The sequence below is a fragment of the Ailuropoda melanoleuca genome, chromosome 3 (assembly GCF_002007445.2).
Source record: "Ailuropoda melanoleuca isolate Jingjing chromosome 3, ASM200744v2, whole genome shotgun sequence".
Taxonomy (NCBI): domain Eukaryota; kingdom Metazoa; phylum Chordata; class Mammalia; order Carnivora; family Ursidae; genus Ailuropoda; species Ailuropoda melanoleuca.
The window spans coordinates 50,380,438-50,396,567 of NC_048220.1; the positions used below are offsets into that span (position 1 = coordinate 50,380,438).

The 16,130-nt window shown below is 40.3% G+C and overlaps 2 protein-coding genes across 2 annotated transcripts in view; one reads left to right on the top strand and one right to left on the bottom strand.

The window, feature by feature from the left end:
- The window catches only part of HEXB (hexosaminidase subunit beta), a 30,489-nt gene extending 18,605 nt beyond the window's left edge, over positions 1–11,884 (top strand). Inside the window, exons 6-14 of the mRNA XM_034656364.1 lie at positions 3,965–4,066; positions 6,013–6,142; positions 7,486–7,666; positions 8,359–8,445; positions 9,631–9,703; positions 10,356–10,530; positions 11,152–11,242; positions 11,395–11,499; positions 11,697–11,884. Coding sequence (XP_034512255.1) covers positions 3,965–4,066; positions 6,013–6,142; positions 7,486–7,666; positions 8,359–8,445; positions 9,631–9,703; positions 10,356–10,530; positions 11,152–11,242; positions 11,395–11,499; positions 11,697–11,745 — 993 coding nt within the window. The 3' untranslated portion in view covers positions 11,746–11,884. The remainder of the gene's footprint in view (positions 1–3,964; positions 4,067–6,012; positions 6,143–7,485; positions 7,667–8,358; positions 8,446–9,630; positions 9,704–10,355; positions 10,531–11,151; positions 11,243–11,394; positions 11,500–11,696) is intronic.
- The window catches only part of GFM2 (GTP dependent ribosome recycling factor mitochondrial 2), a 63,525-nt gene continuing 57,322 nt past the window's right edge, over positions 9,928–16,130 (bottom strand). Inside the window, exons 20-22 of the mRNA XM_034656365.1 lie at positions 12,766–12,948; positions 12,049–12,230; positions 9,928–11,056 (exon numbers count right to left, since the gene is read on the bottom strand). Of these exons, the coding sequence (XP_034512256.1) occupies positions 12,093–12,230; positions 12,766–12,948 (321 nt within the window). The 3' untranslated portion in view covers positions 9,928–11,056; positions 12,049–12,092. The remainder of the gene's footprint in view (positions 11,057–12,048; positions 12,231–12,765; positions 12,949–16,130) is intronic.

Genomic DNA, 16,130 nt, shown 5'->3' on the forward strand with positions numbered 1-16,130 from the left:
ATGAATCCCACTTGGTCATGATGGATAATCCTTCTTATGAGATTTGAAATGTACCCTCTATTCCTACACTCTGAAGGGTTTTAATCAGGAAAGGATGCTGTATTTTGTCAAACGCTTTTTCTGCATCAATTGAGAGGATCATATGGTTCTTGAGTCTTTTCTTGTTGATATGATGTATCACATTGATTGATTTGCGAGTGTTGAACCATGCTTGCATCCCAGGTATGAATCCCACTTGGTCATGATGGATAATCCTTTTAATGTACTGTTGGATTCTATTAGCAAGGATCTTGTTGAGGATTTTGGCATCCATATTCATTAGAGAAATCGGTCTGTAATTCTCCTTTTTGAGGGGGTCTTTGCCTGGTTTGGGGATCAAGGTAATATTAGCCTCATAGAATGAGTTTGGTAGCTTTCCTTCTGTTTCTATTTTTTGAAATAGCTTTAGGAGAATAGGTATTATTTCTTCTTTGAATGTTTGGTAGAATTCCCCAGGAAAACCATCCGGCCTTGAGTTTTGTTATTTGGAAGGTTGTTTACCACTGACTCAATCTCTTCGTAATTAATTGGCCTGTTTAAGAAATCAATTTCTTCTTGTTTCAGTCTTGGTAGTTTATGGGTTTCCAGGAAGGCCTCCATCTCTTCCAGTTTGCTGAATTTATTGGCATATAGCTGTTGATAAAAGTTTCTAATAATACTTCCAATTTCAGAGGATCTAGTTTTGACTGCATTTGATTCATAGCATTTTTAATTCCTGCCAGATTCACTCTCTTTTCCACCCTTAGATATTCTATATTCTCGTTAATATTTTCGTTAATATTTTTTTCAGGCCTACACATCATCTTGACCATTGTTACTCTGAATTCCATTTCTATTTGGTTATATCCATATCCATCAGTTCTGTGGCAGAGGCCCCAGACTCATTATCTTTTCTTTGCTGGAGGGATTTCTCCTTCTCGTCGTTTTGATGAGAAGAGGTTGCGGGGATGCCCAGAGCCCAAATTATTGACCAGGACCCAGGCAGTGTGCACTTGTTTTATAGGGATCTTAGGGATGTGGGCTTCTTGATTTTTCAGCCTGCCTTCTGGGGGAGGGGCCTGCCGCACCGATACTCAGGAAACCCTGTTTGGGTAGAGTCTCCGCATCCCCTGCGAGGGGGGATGAGGGTGGGCACCCTGTGAGCCGGTATTTCCAGGCTTTTGTTCTCTGGCGGCTTTCCTTGGTGGTTCTGTGCCTCTTCTGAGAGAGCAGCAGTGGCCGAATCTCAGCCTCTGTCTTAGAACAGAGAGATCGCAGTCTGCTCTCTACTGAGCTCTCTTGGCCACTTTAACTCTTTTCCGTCGGTGTTGCTAAAAACCTGCAGCGCCCCGGGTTGTGCGCCCCACAGCCGCTCTCCCAGCCCTCACTCTCAGGGCCCGCTCCTCTCTGTCCTTTGCGTTTCTAACACCGCCAGCGGCCCAGGTTCCCACGCCGCTCCTGAGCTCCCTGTTTCAGTGTGGTTCGCGCGCTCCCGAGCTCCCGGTCTCAGTGTGGTTCCAGTGAGCGCTCAGGAGCTCTGGTTGTCAGTCTGGTCGTGCGTGTTCCCGGCTCACAGTCTCAGTCTGCTCTCTCGTGGGTGCCATCTGTGAGTCCGCCCGCTCCCCAGTACCGGTGGCTACTGCTTCCCGGTGCCCGAACACGGCGGCTCCCTCCCCCTTCCGTTTATCTTCCGATATCTGTGTGCGGTTTCACGGCTCCCCGCTTCGTACCTCGATACTCAGCGCTGGAGATGTTCATTTGTAGAGATAGATGTATCTTCCTGCATCTCAGGCTGATTCCGTGGATGTTCAGGCTGGTCTGGTACCTATCCAGCTCAACTCAGGGGACCGTCTGAAAAAGGGGACCCCTACTCCACCGCCATCTTTTTGCCCTCCTCTGTTTATTTTAGAGAGCGAGCACAAGCAGGGAGGGTAGCAGAGGGGGAGGGAGAAGCAGGCTTCCCACTGAGTAGGAAAGACCAGGACATTTTTGACGAGTATAGCTCAGTTACTTTGTAGAATACACTTCAGCCTGTTTGTTTTCTACATGATTAGATTCAGGCCATGTATTTTGGGCATGAGTAAGACAGAAGTGATGCTATGTTCTTCTCCATGCATATCAGGTGGCACAATGCCTTATTTATTCCACTACTGGTAATGTTAACAGCCTGGATATTGATGTCATCTGCTATATTTGTCCAGTGTAGGTGTGCTGGTAGATGGGGTTATCCTCCTCCTCTCCACATGGCAGGAATCCTTTTGGAGGGACACTTGACGAGGCTAGTGGGTTGAATGGGGCAGAGCATGTGGTGCTAGCAAGATGGATGAAGTGTTAGGTGTTCAGCTCTCTAGGCTGGGGGAGGAGAAGAGAAATGAATGGTGGCTGCCAGCACTTCGATTCTTAGAGAAGCCTCCTAAAGATGCCTGCCCCTCTAGTGCAAGTTCTGAGATTAGTAGATAAATCTCCTTTAGTATACCCCAGGCTTTTTTCAAACTGTTACTTTGTTGCTGTGTCTGGTGGTTATTTATTCTTGCTTTTTAAGGGCAGAGACTTAGTTTCCTCTTGCCCTCTGGCTCTTGGAGTTAAGCCCAGTGATTTTAAAAGGCCCATGGGTTTTCAAAGCCAGATGTTAATAGGGACTCATCCTCCCAGTGCAGTTCCCCGGTATCTGGGCTGCCTGGTGTGGGGTCTCACTTCTCTGTGCATCTGAGTCCCTCCTGCTTGGGATCAGGTCTTGCCAGGGTTTAGTTCCCAACCGTATCTCCACTGCTCTGTTTCCTGTAGCCTTCTCTCTGATTGACTGTGGAAGGTCATTCTGCCAGCCTTCAGTGTTAGTTGTCCACTTGTTTCTTGGTGTGTCAGTGGGACAAGGTGAACTTGCGATCTTCCTGCTCTTCTGCCTGACCCCCACATCTTTTATCTAATTCTGCATCTTCTCAGTATCCCGGGTTGGGAAACTAGAGCCCAAGGGCCAAACCCAGTTTGTCACCTGTCTTTGCTAATGAAGTTTTCCTGGAACACAGCCACGTCCTTGTGTTTACACTTTGTGTGGCTCTACGATGGCAGGGTCGGTGGTGACAGAAACCGTGTACCTCACAAAACCAAGATATTTACTTTTGGGCCCTTTATGAAAAAGGTTTGTAAGCCCCTGGTCTTTATTGAGGAACTCCCTCCTCTGATGGTAAAAATTTTGCCATTTATCACTAAAAAACTTTGACTTCTTTGCATAATTCCCTTGTAGATAAACTATTTCCCAAATGCATCAGCAAATCCTTTCAGTCCTAATGGAGGAGAAAGGAGGCTTCTTTAAATTTTAATTACCTGGTACAGCAAACCAATCTCCCCCTCTTAACTGTTTTATCTTTTTCAAATAGTCTGCTTCTATTTTATATAAACATTACATTGTTCCTCTAGAATGTACATAAAATTGATAATGATTTCCCCAGGATTTCTGAGAATCCTGCATTTTTACCAGGTTTCTTTCATTTCTAAAGGAAGGGATGGCACTGAAATCTCAGAATTGTGTTGAAATCTGTAAATGACTTTTTCTTTGGGGATTCTAAGTCCCGGTACTTATATACCTCATTGTTTCCCCTGCTCTATTCCCAAACATTGATAGCAGCCAAGAATTATTTTCCGTTTTTGGCCAACTCCTAAATATTTGGAATTTAGAAGACTGCTATCTTCTCATAGAACAAAGTTCTAGCTCCTTGTTTAGAATAAACATGCTGAATAGGCCTTTTGAAAAGTGACATGCCACATGAAGCAGAGAAGATACATTCTACTTCTTTCGCATTCTCGCTTTGCTGAAAAAGACATGTAAAAGGAAGTAGACGTGTTGGAAATGATCTTGAATGTAGATAATTGGATTGTGTATGTATTATATCTGTGTATATTACATCTGTGTGGGTATTATATGTAATTTTTTTAACATGTTTGCTTGCAGGATGCCATGGCTTTTAATAAGTTTAATGTTCTCCACTGGCATATAGTTGATGACCAGTCTTTCCCTTACCAGAGCGTTGCTTTTCCCGAGTTAAGCAACAAAGTGAGTAATTGATGTTACTGTAGTCTGTCTTCAAAAATGTTTGTATGGTTTCATCAGAAGTTTTTAGCTTAAATGTTTCTTACAGATAGAATTAAAGTGTAAAAGACGTTTGTGGTTTAAAAACTTTTTAATAGGCTGTGGCTTAGCAATTTAGATCCATAAAACTGTTTTTATAGTTGTTATTGTAAATGTAAATAATCTCTAGTCGTTACACAAATAAAATTTAAAAAAAAACGTAATGAATATAGGAGACCTGAAACACTCATAACTAATAAAAGCTTAAGTATTGTTATCATGTAGGCTAGAATTGTACTGGCTTTTGTGAAAGGATTTTTTTCTCTGAAAAACTACATAGAGAATTTTAGAGATGAGAGCTCCTTAAAAAATTAATGGTGTCTCAGAAGTGTTCAGATTAAGTGTATTATGAAAGACTGGAGGTGGGAGCAAGCCTCATGTCATCTCATTTAATCCCCCTGTAAATACAGAGACTGTTACTGACCTCCTCATCCCAAATTGCAGTTAGGAAGGGACAAAACCAGGACTCTAAATGTTGTCCTCTGTCCATAATCCCAAGCTTTCTTCCATTGTTAAGATGTAGTACAGGTTGAAATGTTAGTGGCACTCCTGTTTTTGTTTGCTTTTGCTTTACTTTTTATTACACAAAATCTCAAACGTATGCAGAAGTACAATAATGACTTCCATGTCCTTGTCACCCAGCTTCAGTAATCAGTACTTGGCCAATCTTGTATCACCTATACTCAGCCTCCCTTGCCACCATTATTTTTCACGAAAATCCCGGACTGCATATCTCATTTGTAAAAAGGTCTGTTTTTGTTAAAAACAAAACAAAAAAAAACCCCATAATATATTATTGTAGCTGAAAAATGAACAATCCAGCTAGCCAATCATTACTTAAATTTCTCCTAGTGCCTTTACCTTTTTTTAATGAAAACAATCTTATCTGCAATGGGATGCAAATGAGTTCCATACATAGTGGTCAGTTAGTATGTCCATTAATTGTCTTTTGATATATAGGTGACCATCCCCGCCCATTTACTTTTTTTTGGGTAATGTTACTTTTGTTAAAACTAAATCATTTTTCTGCTTCCCAAAGTCTGGTTTTTGCTGTTTGCATCCCTATACTGTCAATTAATACATTCTTTTGTCTCCTATATTATAATTGAGTAGTTAGATCTGATCTTGCTTATAAATTTAGATATAGCTTATAATTTCTATGTAATATTTATCTATACCTTGAGAAATGTGCTACAGTAACACCTTTAATTGACCTTTATCTTTAGTTAAAACCCATACTAATTTTTCAAGTGACTTATAAAGGGATTGAGGGTAATCTAAAAAAACAAAAAACCCCAAATCACTTAGTATGTCTGGGGATATTTTTAAAGCTGATGGTAATTAAAATGACTTTGAAAGGTGACAGCTCAGCTTTGTAATAGTGTGTAAATTTTTATTGTAAATCTGAAAAGAACAATGTACTCAAAGTTCACACGGTTTGCAGTCAAACGTTTTATTTCTATTTTGTTGTATGGTTACATGATGGTAGATGTTCCTGAAACAAGAGTTGCTGGTTGAGATAGATCTATTCTTAAATCTGGAATTAACCCACAGTGTGCTGAGAGCTTACTGATAAGATATGGTAAACAAATAATTTAAATGAGTCCTCCAGGGCGCCTGGCTGGCTCAGTCAGTAGAGCACGTGACTCTTGACCTTGGGGTTGTGAGGTCAAGCCCCACATAGGATGGGGAGCTTAATAAAAAAATAAAATGGGATTAAAGAAAAAAAAATCTCCCAACATCACATAGGACTGTTTAATACATAGTGATGCTAGAAAAATCACCTATCCAATACCAGTGTACAAACAGAACTGTTCACGGTATCCTAGACAAATACATTCTATACATTTTAATAAATATGGCTTTTATAGGGAAGCTATTCTTTGTCTCATGTGTATACACCAAATGATGTCCGTACAGTGATAGAATATGCCCGATTACGAGGGATTCGAGTCATACCAGAATTTGATAGTCCTGGACATACACAGTCTTGGGGAAAAGGTAAGGAGTGTCTTTTTTAAGTTACAAAGTGAGTACCTGAGTTCTTCCATCTTTTATGACCTGATGTTTATTCATTTGGTTCTTAACTGTGGTTTGCACAAAGGTAGCACTATTGACAGATGGAATTGAGTAATTATCGTGAGCAAGTTACTGTGCTAGGCACTGCCCAAAGTGTGAAAACAAGGGCTAAAAGAGAGATTACAAGTAGAGCACGCTAAGCCAATTTAAGAAATGGTTTTATGGAAGAGAAGAACACTTAAAATGCTTTTGAGAGATCAAAAAATATATTCGTGTTTCTGGTAAAGGGAATAACAGGAAAGGCATTAGCCGAACCAGGGTAGCGCAGCATAGAGCAGTAAGCACCACGGGGCGGGTAAGAACTGGCAGTGGAGCCACACTACCTGGGTTTGATCCTGTTTCTGCCTTTTATAAACTGAGGGACCTTGAACAAGTTACATAGGATGTCTCATCTCAGTTTCCCCACCTTTAAAATGTAATAATGGTCATGTAATATTTTTGAGGGTTAAATAATGCATATAAAGCACATAACACAGCAGCCAGCATTTATAATTGTTCAGCATTTATTACCAGGGTAGACCCGGAGAATATTGGGAAATCTGGTGAAGCACAACGTAGAGGGCCTTGGGTGAGCAATGTGGGCTCCATCAGGACACATGGAAGCCACTGAAAGTTACAGGGAAGAAGCATCACATGATCAGGACCACACTCCAGGAAAACCTATGTGAGGAAGTGACAGTTTGGAAGGGGAGAGGAAGTGACAGTTTGGAAGGGGAAAGAAACTGAAGTCCTAGACCAGAATGGCGATAATGGGAATGGAAAATAATGTACAGAACTGAGAGACATTCTTAATACATGATCCATAGAACTTGGCAACTGATCAACTCTGGAGGGGAAGGAAAAGTTAGGAGGAGGATGGTAGTACCCTCACCAGGAAAGTGATCAGAAGGAGCTACTGCAGGACTTACCGAGCAGAGATTTTAGGTCTTTTAGGTGGTATTTGAAGTGCAGCTGTGGGTTAATCTAATTGTGTTGAGCAGGAAATTTGAAATATGGATTGAAGATCAAGAAAAAGGGTCTGGGTGAGTTGAAGATTTGGGAGTTAATATCTGAAGTAGATAAACTAGAGTAATGGAAAGGGAAGAAAGAGGTACAGGGGATAGGATTCCAGAAACAACTCCTTATTTGGAAGAAGTTACCATAGTAACTCTTAGTAAATGTGCTTACCTTTTTCTGTATAAATTCTCTAACAGCTTCAACAAAAGAAAGTAGTATAATCATATGCAAACCCATGTCTGTCTTTGTGATTAAAATACTTCTTCCAGGTCAGAAAAACCTCCTGACTCCGTGTTACAATGGACCTAAGCAGTCTGGGACCTTTGGACCTATAAACCCTATTCTGAATTCAACTTACTGCTTCCTGTCTCAGTTTTTCAAAGAAGTTAGTACAATGTTTCCAGATCAGTTTGTTCACTTGGGAGGAGATGAAGTGGAATTTACATGTTGGTATGACAATTCTTTAAAATCCTTATTTTTTTTAACCATTGCATTTGAAGTAGCTATTAGAGGTCTCCACATGAAAAGAAAGATTGGGGGGCGGGCGCCTGGGTGGCACAGCGGTTAAGCGTCTGCCTTCGGCTCAGGGCGTGATCCCGGCATTCTGGGATCGAGCCCCCCATCGGGCTCGTCCGCTGGGAGCCTGCTTCTTCCTCTCCCACTCCCCCTGCTTGTGTTCCTTCTCTCGCTGGCTGTCTCTCTCCCTGTCAAATAAATAAATAAAATCTTTAAAAAAAAAAAAAAAAGAGTGGGGGGAAGATCTCTGCTTGCAAGGTTTTTAGTTAGCAACATAACTTCAGAGTACAAAGCTTTTAGGAAGGAGAATCAAGATGTGAAAGACAGTGGAGATCGAAAACATTACAGTGAACAAGAACAGCTTTAGGGAAACGGCAATGATTAAGTGAGGGAGATTATTTTAAATAAAAATCCTCTTTGCCAATAGCCGTAGAGAGGCACGAGGGAGGGAAAGCCATTTTCACAAGAAACCAGCTTCTAGAAAAAAAGTTTAGGCTCATTTTCTCCCTAAAATTGTAGTTTAATAGTTCCAAATATGCACAAACAAAACTAGGGATGTATGCTGCTTTAAAGACATTGGGTTTATCAAACTTTTAATGCAATTTTAATCACCTTTTTTGTTTAAGGGAGTCCAACCCAGAAGTCATAGCTTTCATGAAGAAGGCAGGCTTTGGCAGAGATTTTCAAAGACTACAGTCTTTCTATATTCAAAAGTAAGTGACTTGTTAGCCTGCTTCTATGTTTATTTCATCTGTGCTTTTTGTAAAAGGGTTAGCTATTTAGTGCCGTTTTTTTCATTTTCTCGCCACCCCTTGTCAAAGTGCAGATATTGTATACTTTGTTGCACAGAGTGTCAGTGGAAAAAAACCATCAAAAGGAAGCAGTATCTACTGCTTTCTTTAAAGCAATGATATGATGACTAAGACTGCAGTGTTGAAGGCTAGCCCTCACCTGCTCAGAGGACTCAGTTCAAAGCCCTAGCTTCTGTGAAGTTTTTATCACTGTCCAGCCTGTGGATTTCATGTCCTTTGGTCAACTCCAGAAACATTTACTTGGTATCTGTGACGTCCAGTATGATAACCATAGCTGCATGTGGCTGTATTTAAATTAAAAGGAAGAAAATTATCAATTCAGTTCCTTAGTCACATCAGCCACATTTCAAGTATTCAATAGCTGGATGAGGCTAGTGACTACCATATTGGAAAGTGTGCAGATAGAATGTTTCCATCATTGCAGAAACCTGGAAATGAATGGTACGGTTCTATATAAATGAACTTTTTTTTAAATGACCAGATAGTAAATATTTTAGGCTTCATGGGCCCCATGGTTACTAGTATTCTTGTTTTTTAAACAGTATTTACAAGTGTGAAAACCACTCTTAGCTAATGAGCCATACAAAACAAGCTGTAGGCTATAGTTTGCCAAATCTTGAATTAAGGAAGGTCAGATTCTAGCCTTTCCCTGTTTTGCTTTTTGTGTGGTACATTCTAATCCTGCAGAATACCTGGCGTTGTCTAAATACCAGGAAATATTTGTGGACTAATTATCAGCAACTGTTGAATGCTATATAGTTGACATCACAGGCTAAATTACAGTTTATCCACGCAATTACCAGAGATTGTGGTTTGTATACTACCCTGCGAGTTGCCATGTCTTCCCCACTTCGGGACATGCTTAGCACGTTCATTCAGCAAATGACTTTTAAACCCCTCTCCTGTGTGACATGCTGAGCCATGTGCTGGAAAAACCGTAGCAAGTTCTGCTATAAAGCTGTGCTGTAATGAAAGGCCCTCCCAACACTGCAGTCCTCTACAGAAAACGTTCGTGCTTTAAACACACAGTTAAGCTCGTGCTCTGAAATAACTTCTTTTCTCCCCCACCCCCCTCCTCAACGGTAGGCTTTTGGGTATCGTTTCAACTCTAAACAAGGGAGCCATAGTCTGGCAAGAGGTTTTTGATGATCACGCAAAGGTGAGTAGTATGAAGACTGCATTTGATTCTAATAATACGAGAGACTTACATCTTGGAAGGAAGGAACCCTAAGGAAGTTGTTGCCAACATGATGGGGAAATTAGCTTACCTTTGAATTTAAACTTTGGACAACAGTGGTACACTGAGACTAGTGCCACCGCTCCATCTCTCCCTTCCACCTTCCTCCCCCCACCACCTCATTATTTGTCACATAAGAGCAGAAAAAACAAGAATGAATGAGTCTTTATTGCAACAAAGGTAGTTTTAAATTGTCAATGTATATGCTTTTTATTTTCCTTCAGGTAACTGACTATTTCAAAACCAGCTACTAGTATTATCTTTCCAGAAGGGTTAGTGAAATCCTCAAAGTTCCAAAGTCAGAATAACGGTAGTGTGGTACAAATGGGAGTGAAGCCTTAGTGCATTTTACCAATGTGGTGTCTTATATAGGCAGAAGTTAAATATCCAACCTTAAGGCTGATGAAACTTGTAATTTTAAGGCTCTACAGCCAGTAATGTTTAGTACTAGCTCTGACGGGGGGAAAATGTTTTTTTTCAAGAATCTTGGGAAGTTATTTTTCTAGCTACAATGGCTTTAATTTCATTTGTAATTGTTGGACCTCATCACACATGCTGTTTTTAACTTTAATAGCTAAACCCAGGCACAGTTGTTCAAGTATGGAAAAATGAAATGTATCATGTGACACAAGCTGCAGTCACGGCAGCTGGCTTCCCTGTGATCCTTTCTGCTCCTTGGTACTTAGATTGGATTAGTTACGGACAAGATTGGAGAAATTACTATAAAGTGGACCCTCTTGATTTTGATGGTAAGTGAAGCAAACATCATGACTTTGTTTTCTTCCCTAAAGACCCTTGATTGCATTAACCTTGTATCTCCTCTGCTAAGATATGAGGAAGGCTGTGGTCCAGTTCCACGGATTTTAGGCTGTGTAGTCTTTGGGTCTGCATCCTTGGAGGGACGGGGTAGTAGGAGGAATGGTGGCTCTCAGACCCTGTTCCTTAAGAACAGTTCTACTTTGTCCAGCTTCATTAAACACCAGATTTTACAAAATTTCCTTCAAGGAAAAGGACATTAGCATTAAAAAGTATCTCAAAACTGTAAGTCTACTAGGAATTGACGTAACTTTCTCGAAGGTATTTTCTGAGATTCTGGCACACTGTTCATTGGCAACAAGAGGGAAAAATGGTTCTGGAACCCAAGTAAGTTTTGGTAAAACTGAAAGTCAAAATATGCTAACAAGCACTATGGGAATAAAGTTTGCTACCGTTTTTTGGTGCCAAGAGCACGAATACCTCCCAAGGTTCTGCTGACCACACAACAGCAACGTTGCCCTACAATAAAGGTGGAATGAGAAACCAGTTAGTGCCTCTGTGTAAAAGCTTTGAGCAACGACTTCATTTACATCAATTCAGTGATTTTAACGTAGGTTCTCAAGAACAGAAAAAACTTGTCATTGGTGGAGAAGCTTGTCTATGGGGAGAATATGTGGATGCAACTAACCTCACTCCAAGATTATGGTATGGAATTTAAGTGGTGACACTTGAATTTTTAAAATGCCTTATTTTTCCTTCTCCCTCCAAGTAAGGAAACACTAGAAATTTTCCCAAGCATAAACTTTAAGAACACATGACTTTAAATTGCTTTGGTGAACATGTGGTTTAACTCTCAGGCCTCGGGCAAGTGCCGTTGGTGAGAGACTCTGGAGTCAACAGAACATCAAAGATATAGAGGATGCCTACGACAGACTAACCATCCACCGCTGCAGAATGACCAGGTAAGACATTATTAAAGATAGGACCTAATTCTGGGTGATCTTTTTTTCCTATACGGTTTCCAATTTCTAATTAGATCACTAATTTTTGGAGGAAAGGTATTTTATAAATACATGGAATTTTATAGTAAGTCTTTTTTTCATTAATGCTATGGTGGTGAGTCTGACTTTAATTACATCATACTTTATCTGTTCTATAGACGGGGAATAGCTGCAGAACCTCTTTTTACTGGATACTGTAACTTTTGAGTACAAAAAAAGAGCCTAAACAAAGAAGAGGGCAAAGCCCACAGCAATCTGTACTATGATCAACTGGATTTTGAAATCATGGAAATTAAGGTTTCGTATTCTGTTTTTAAATAAAATGTATCTTTTTAAAACCAAAAAACCTTGTGATAACAATGTATTCCACAGTAATAACTTTATAGATCCACAATACAGTTCATGTACATAACTTTAGACATCATTTCTCCTTCCATAGAGCAGAACGAGCAGCTCCAGTGCCACTGTCAGTTTATCTATCTAGTTTAGTAAAATAATAAAAATTCTTACTGAAAAAGCAGTAGGGAGGTGCTCGTGAGGTGGTCTCCGAAGACCTACAGCACTTGGGTCAAGCCACCCCGCTGGCTGAGCAGTGCAGTTTGGTCTTGAGGATTCATGGCTTGATAATTAGAGAGTTCTAAGGCAAAAGTAGCTGAGCCGGAGGTAAGTGTTCGAAGCACAGTTGAATAACCCTAATCAATCAAAATAATTTACATTACCAAATTTAAGCCTCACGTATCTCTTCCTGCTGTTTATCTTTTCACCATTTTCAGGATACATAATCAGATGTAGTCCCTGGACTCAGTAAGTAAGTGCTTAGAAGGGGAAAAAAAGGCCATTGAGGCTGGGCCACAGCTTGGTACAACATACCTTAACCTGTGTGGAGAACGGAAATGATCCACCAGGCTGTTCTTGTCCCCTGGATACCCGTAACAGTTTAAACCCAAAGACCTAACAGTTCAAACATGTATCCTCTAAATCAAATCCCTAATGTCTACTTTTGTTCAGCATAAATATCCCCAGTATTAAAAAAAATACTTTTTGGGGCACGTGGGTGGTTCAGTTGGTTAAGCATCTGCCTTCGCCTTGGGTCATGATCCCGGGGTCCAGCCCCCATCAGGCTTCCTTCCTGTTCAGTGGGGAGCCTGCTTCTCCCTCTGCCCCTCCCTGCTTGTGCTCTCTCTCAAAATTTTTTAAAAAGGTACTTTCCAGTCAATAAGTACCTACCATAATTTCTGCTAAGGGAACAAATCCAGTAACAATTTTGTTTTCCTGACGAGTCTGGATTTCCTGAATGGTTCCTCTTCTTTGTGCCAGATCTGCCAGGACAGGGCTGAGGTAATCTCTTGTCACCGTCACCTCGAGATTCATCAGAGGCTCTAAAACTTGCTTATCAGCTTTCTTCAGAGCCTAAAGAAGTTAAACAGTGTTAACCCCCCTTCCTTAAATTAGAAATCAAATTTCCATTAAAAATTCATAAAAACCTAAGCCTAGACCTATAGCAAAAAAGACATAATAAGCCTGCTTTGTGTCTATAAAGCTAATATAAATCCAATCCAAGAATTTCTTCCTTGCTGAAACCATGTGTTTTGTTCCTGATGCTTACTATAGATACAGTCCATGTCAGAGCAAATCAATAAATAGAAACACATTCTCGACAAAAGGCAAGAACAAGCACATAAATAACATGCAAACTGAAAAAAGCCAGTGTGACGCATAGGCAAGTGGACACTGGACGAAACAAACGAATTGGAGTCCCATCAGACAAACTGGTTAATGGGTTTTGGAGGGCACATGCAAGCACTGTAAGTACCAGTGGGTTTGATTTTAAAAGCTATCCTGCTGGAGCCTGCCAAGAGTTCAAAACCATTTCCTATAAATTCTAAGCCTCTGGTTATTAGGTGGGATTTAATAAACTGAGACCTAGCAATGGAAGCTACCTAAGTAAGAGAGCTAGGGCTCTGGAATGTGCCCTCACCCTACTGTTCGCTGTTCATCGTTCTGTTCTTACTCCACCACCACTCACTCCTCACTATTACTGAGGCCTTACAGGGGGCATTATCATCATCTGCATTAAGTAAAGGTTCTAGGCCTTAAATCCTTTTGTCCTTGATCAGTCACCACCTCCCCCTCCTCTTCTCCTGCCCCTCACCAGCACAATCACGAAAAATGGCCACATTACTAAAATCAAGAGTATATTCTCATTATCACTGAAATTTCAAATTTCAGCCTGGCACACGTATATAGTAAAACAATTCTTCATACTTTTAAAATCTAACCAACTGAAATGACTCACCTACAGAAAATATATCTAACATTCCTTCTTTAATGAAAATATTACTAAAAAATAATGACTGTCAACAGCAAACAACTATGTATCTTCTCTTTTTCCAATTCTTAACACAGAGCTTCACATGCTGTCTTTCGGGACAAAATATTGGAGTGGGAAAAGGTAAACATTAAAAGGAAAAATGCTATAACCAAGGAAAGGATTGAACACTGTGGAACTAAGGTACACAGCACCTTTCTCAGTCCTCTGTTCACGTTCTCTTGGCAATACCACCTAATTCAGAGTTTCAAAAACATCGATATAGCTTCCTCAAAACCTTCCTACTTCACACAGACCACGGGCTGAGTGCCCCAGCCCTGTACACCATACTGGCCTGCTTTAGGACAGTGTCCAGATATCCCACGGCAATCCCAGAGGACCTCATTTCCTTTCACGAACATCCTTGTGTGCTCTTTCCTATTTCTGTGGATGGCTTCATAATCTTCACTTCACCTGAACATACATTTTTTTACTTTCTTTTCCTGAAGTAGCTATAAGATTTCCGCTCCTACTGCTGATACGCAAGCTCAGACACAGTCCATTCTCTGTCCCAGACTATTTCCTTCTTACCTCTAGTTCCTCCCGTATTCCAGTGATTATACTGCCCGCCTCAAAAATTTAAATTTATTACCACTATTCTCAAAACAAACCTCAAACTCCTCCATGTAGTTTTGAAAGGTTTCTCTACGGGCTGACTCTATTCTACTTCTCCAACGGTTTCTCACTACTACTCTGCCTTCATCTGATGCTACAGCTGAAGAGGCTCTTCAATCTCTCCCTTTCTGGAATGCCCCCAAACTGACAGCTCAAATATTCCTTCCAAGAATCCTAATTCCCCGTCTGCAATGATGTGGATGGAACTAGAGGGTATTAAGCTAAGCAAAATGAGAGAGAGAAAAATACCAAATGATCTCTCTCATATGCGGAATTTAAGAAATAAAACAGATGAACATAGGGGAAGGGAAGGAGAAATGAAAACAGGGAGACAAAGCATAAGAGACTCAACTGTAGGAAACAAAACTGAGGGTTGCTGGAAGGGAAGGGGTGGGGTAACAGTGATGGGAATTAAGGCGGGCATGTGATACAGTAGCACTGGGTGTTATATGCAGCTGATGAATCACTCAATTCAACCCCCGAAACTAATAATACCCTATATGTTAATTGAATTTAAATTTAAAAAAGCTAGCAGAAAGTTTAGCTTTCACCACAGCAAAATAAATCCAGACAAGACAGACATATCCCATTTGTGTCCATCTCAGCACACTGTAAACTCAACAAAGATGGCTCAATAAATACAGGAAGCATCGTTAACTTCTAAGGAGAGAAGCTTCCCTATTAGATGAAGCTTAACAAGGGCTGCAGTACTTCTATTAGAAGTACTTCATTTAACATACTGAAACTAAAGAGTAAATGTAAGCTCCCATGAAGTTAATTAATGATCTCAATAAATACACTATCCAATTCAGAAACACTTTTAGAAGGCATATTAAGCTTTTGAAGGACTGATCAATATAATGGAGCTCGGGGTTAATTTAGAAACATGACATCTTTCAGGTTACTGACTAAAACCAATTTCAGGAGAACTTGAAACATTTTAGAAATATTCTCAACATTTGAATCATGACTGATTTACAGGTATTATTTCTAGCTATGCTTAAGCAAACTATTTAAATAATGCTTTTTGAATGTAGTTTTTTTTTTTAAATCAAAAAACTTTAAGAAATATGAACTTGAGGGGCGTCTGGGTAGCTCAGTCAGTTAAGTGTCAGACTCTGGATCTCAGCTCAGATTTTTTTTTTTTTAAGATTTTATTTATTTATTTTACAGAGAGAGACAGCCAGCGAGAGAGGGAACACAAGCAGGGGGAGTGGGAGAGGAAGCAGGCTCTTAGCCAGAGGAGCCTGATGTGGGGCTTGATCCCAGAACGCCAGGATCACGCCCTGAGCCGAAGGCAGACGCTTAATGACTGAGCCACCCAGGCGCCCCCTCAGCTCAGATCTTGATCTCAGGGTCATGAGTTCAAGGGCTCCACACTGGGCATAGAGCCAGCTTAAAAAAAAAAGTATGAACTTGAACTCACATAAACGAGACATTACATTCCACCTTCATAAGTCAGGGACTTCAGGTATTTACATTAACTTCATAATTTTGGATTCAAATGAGCTGTAGAAAATCAAGTCTCAAACACAGTCCAAAATTTTAGAAAACTGTTTTAAAAAGCAAGTGTTTTTTTTTTTTTTTTTTTTTTTTTTTTTTTTTAAAA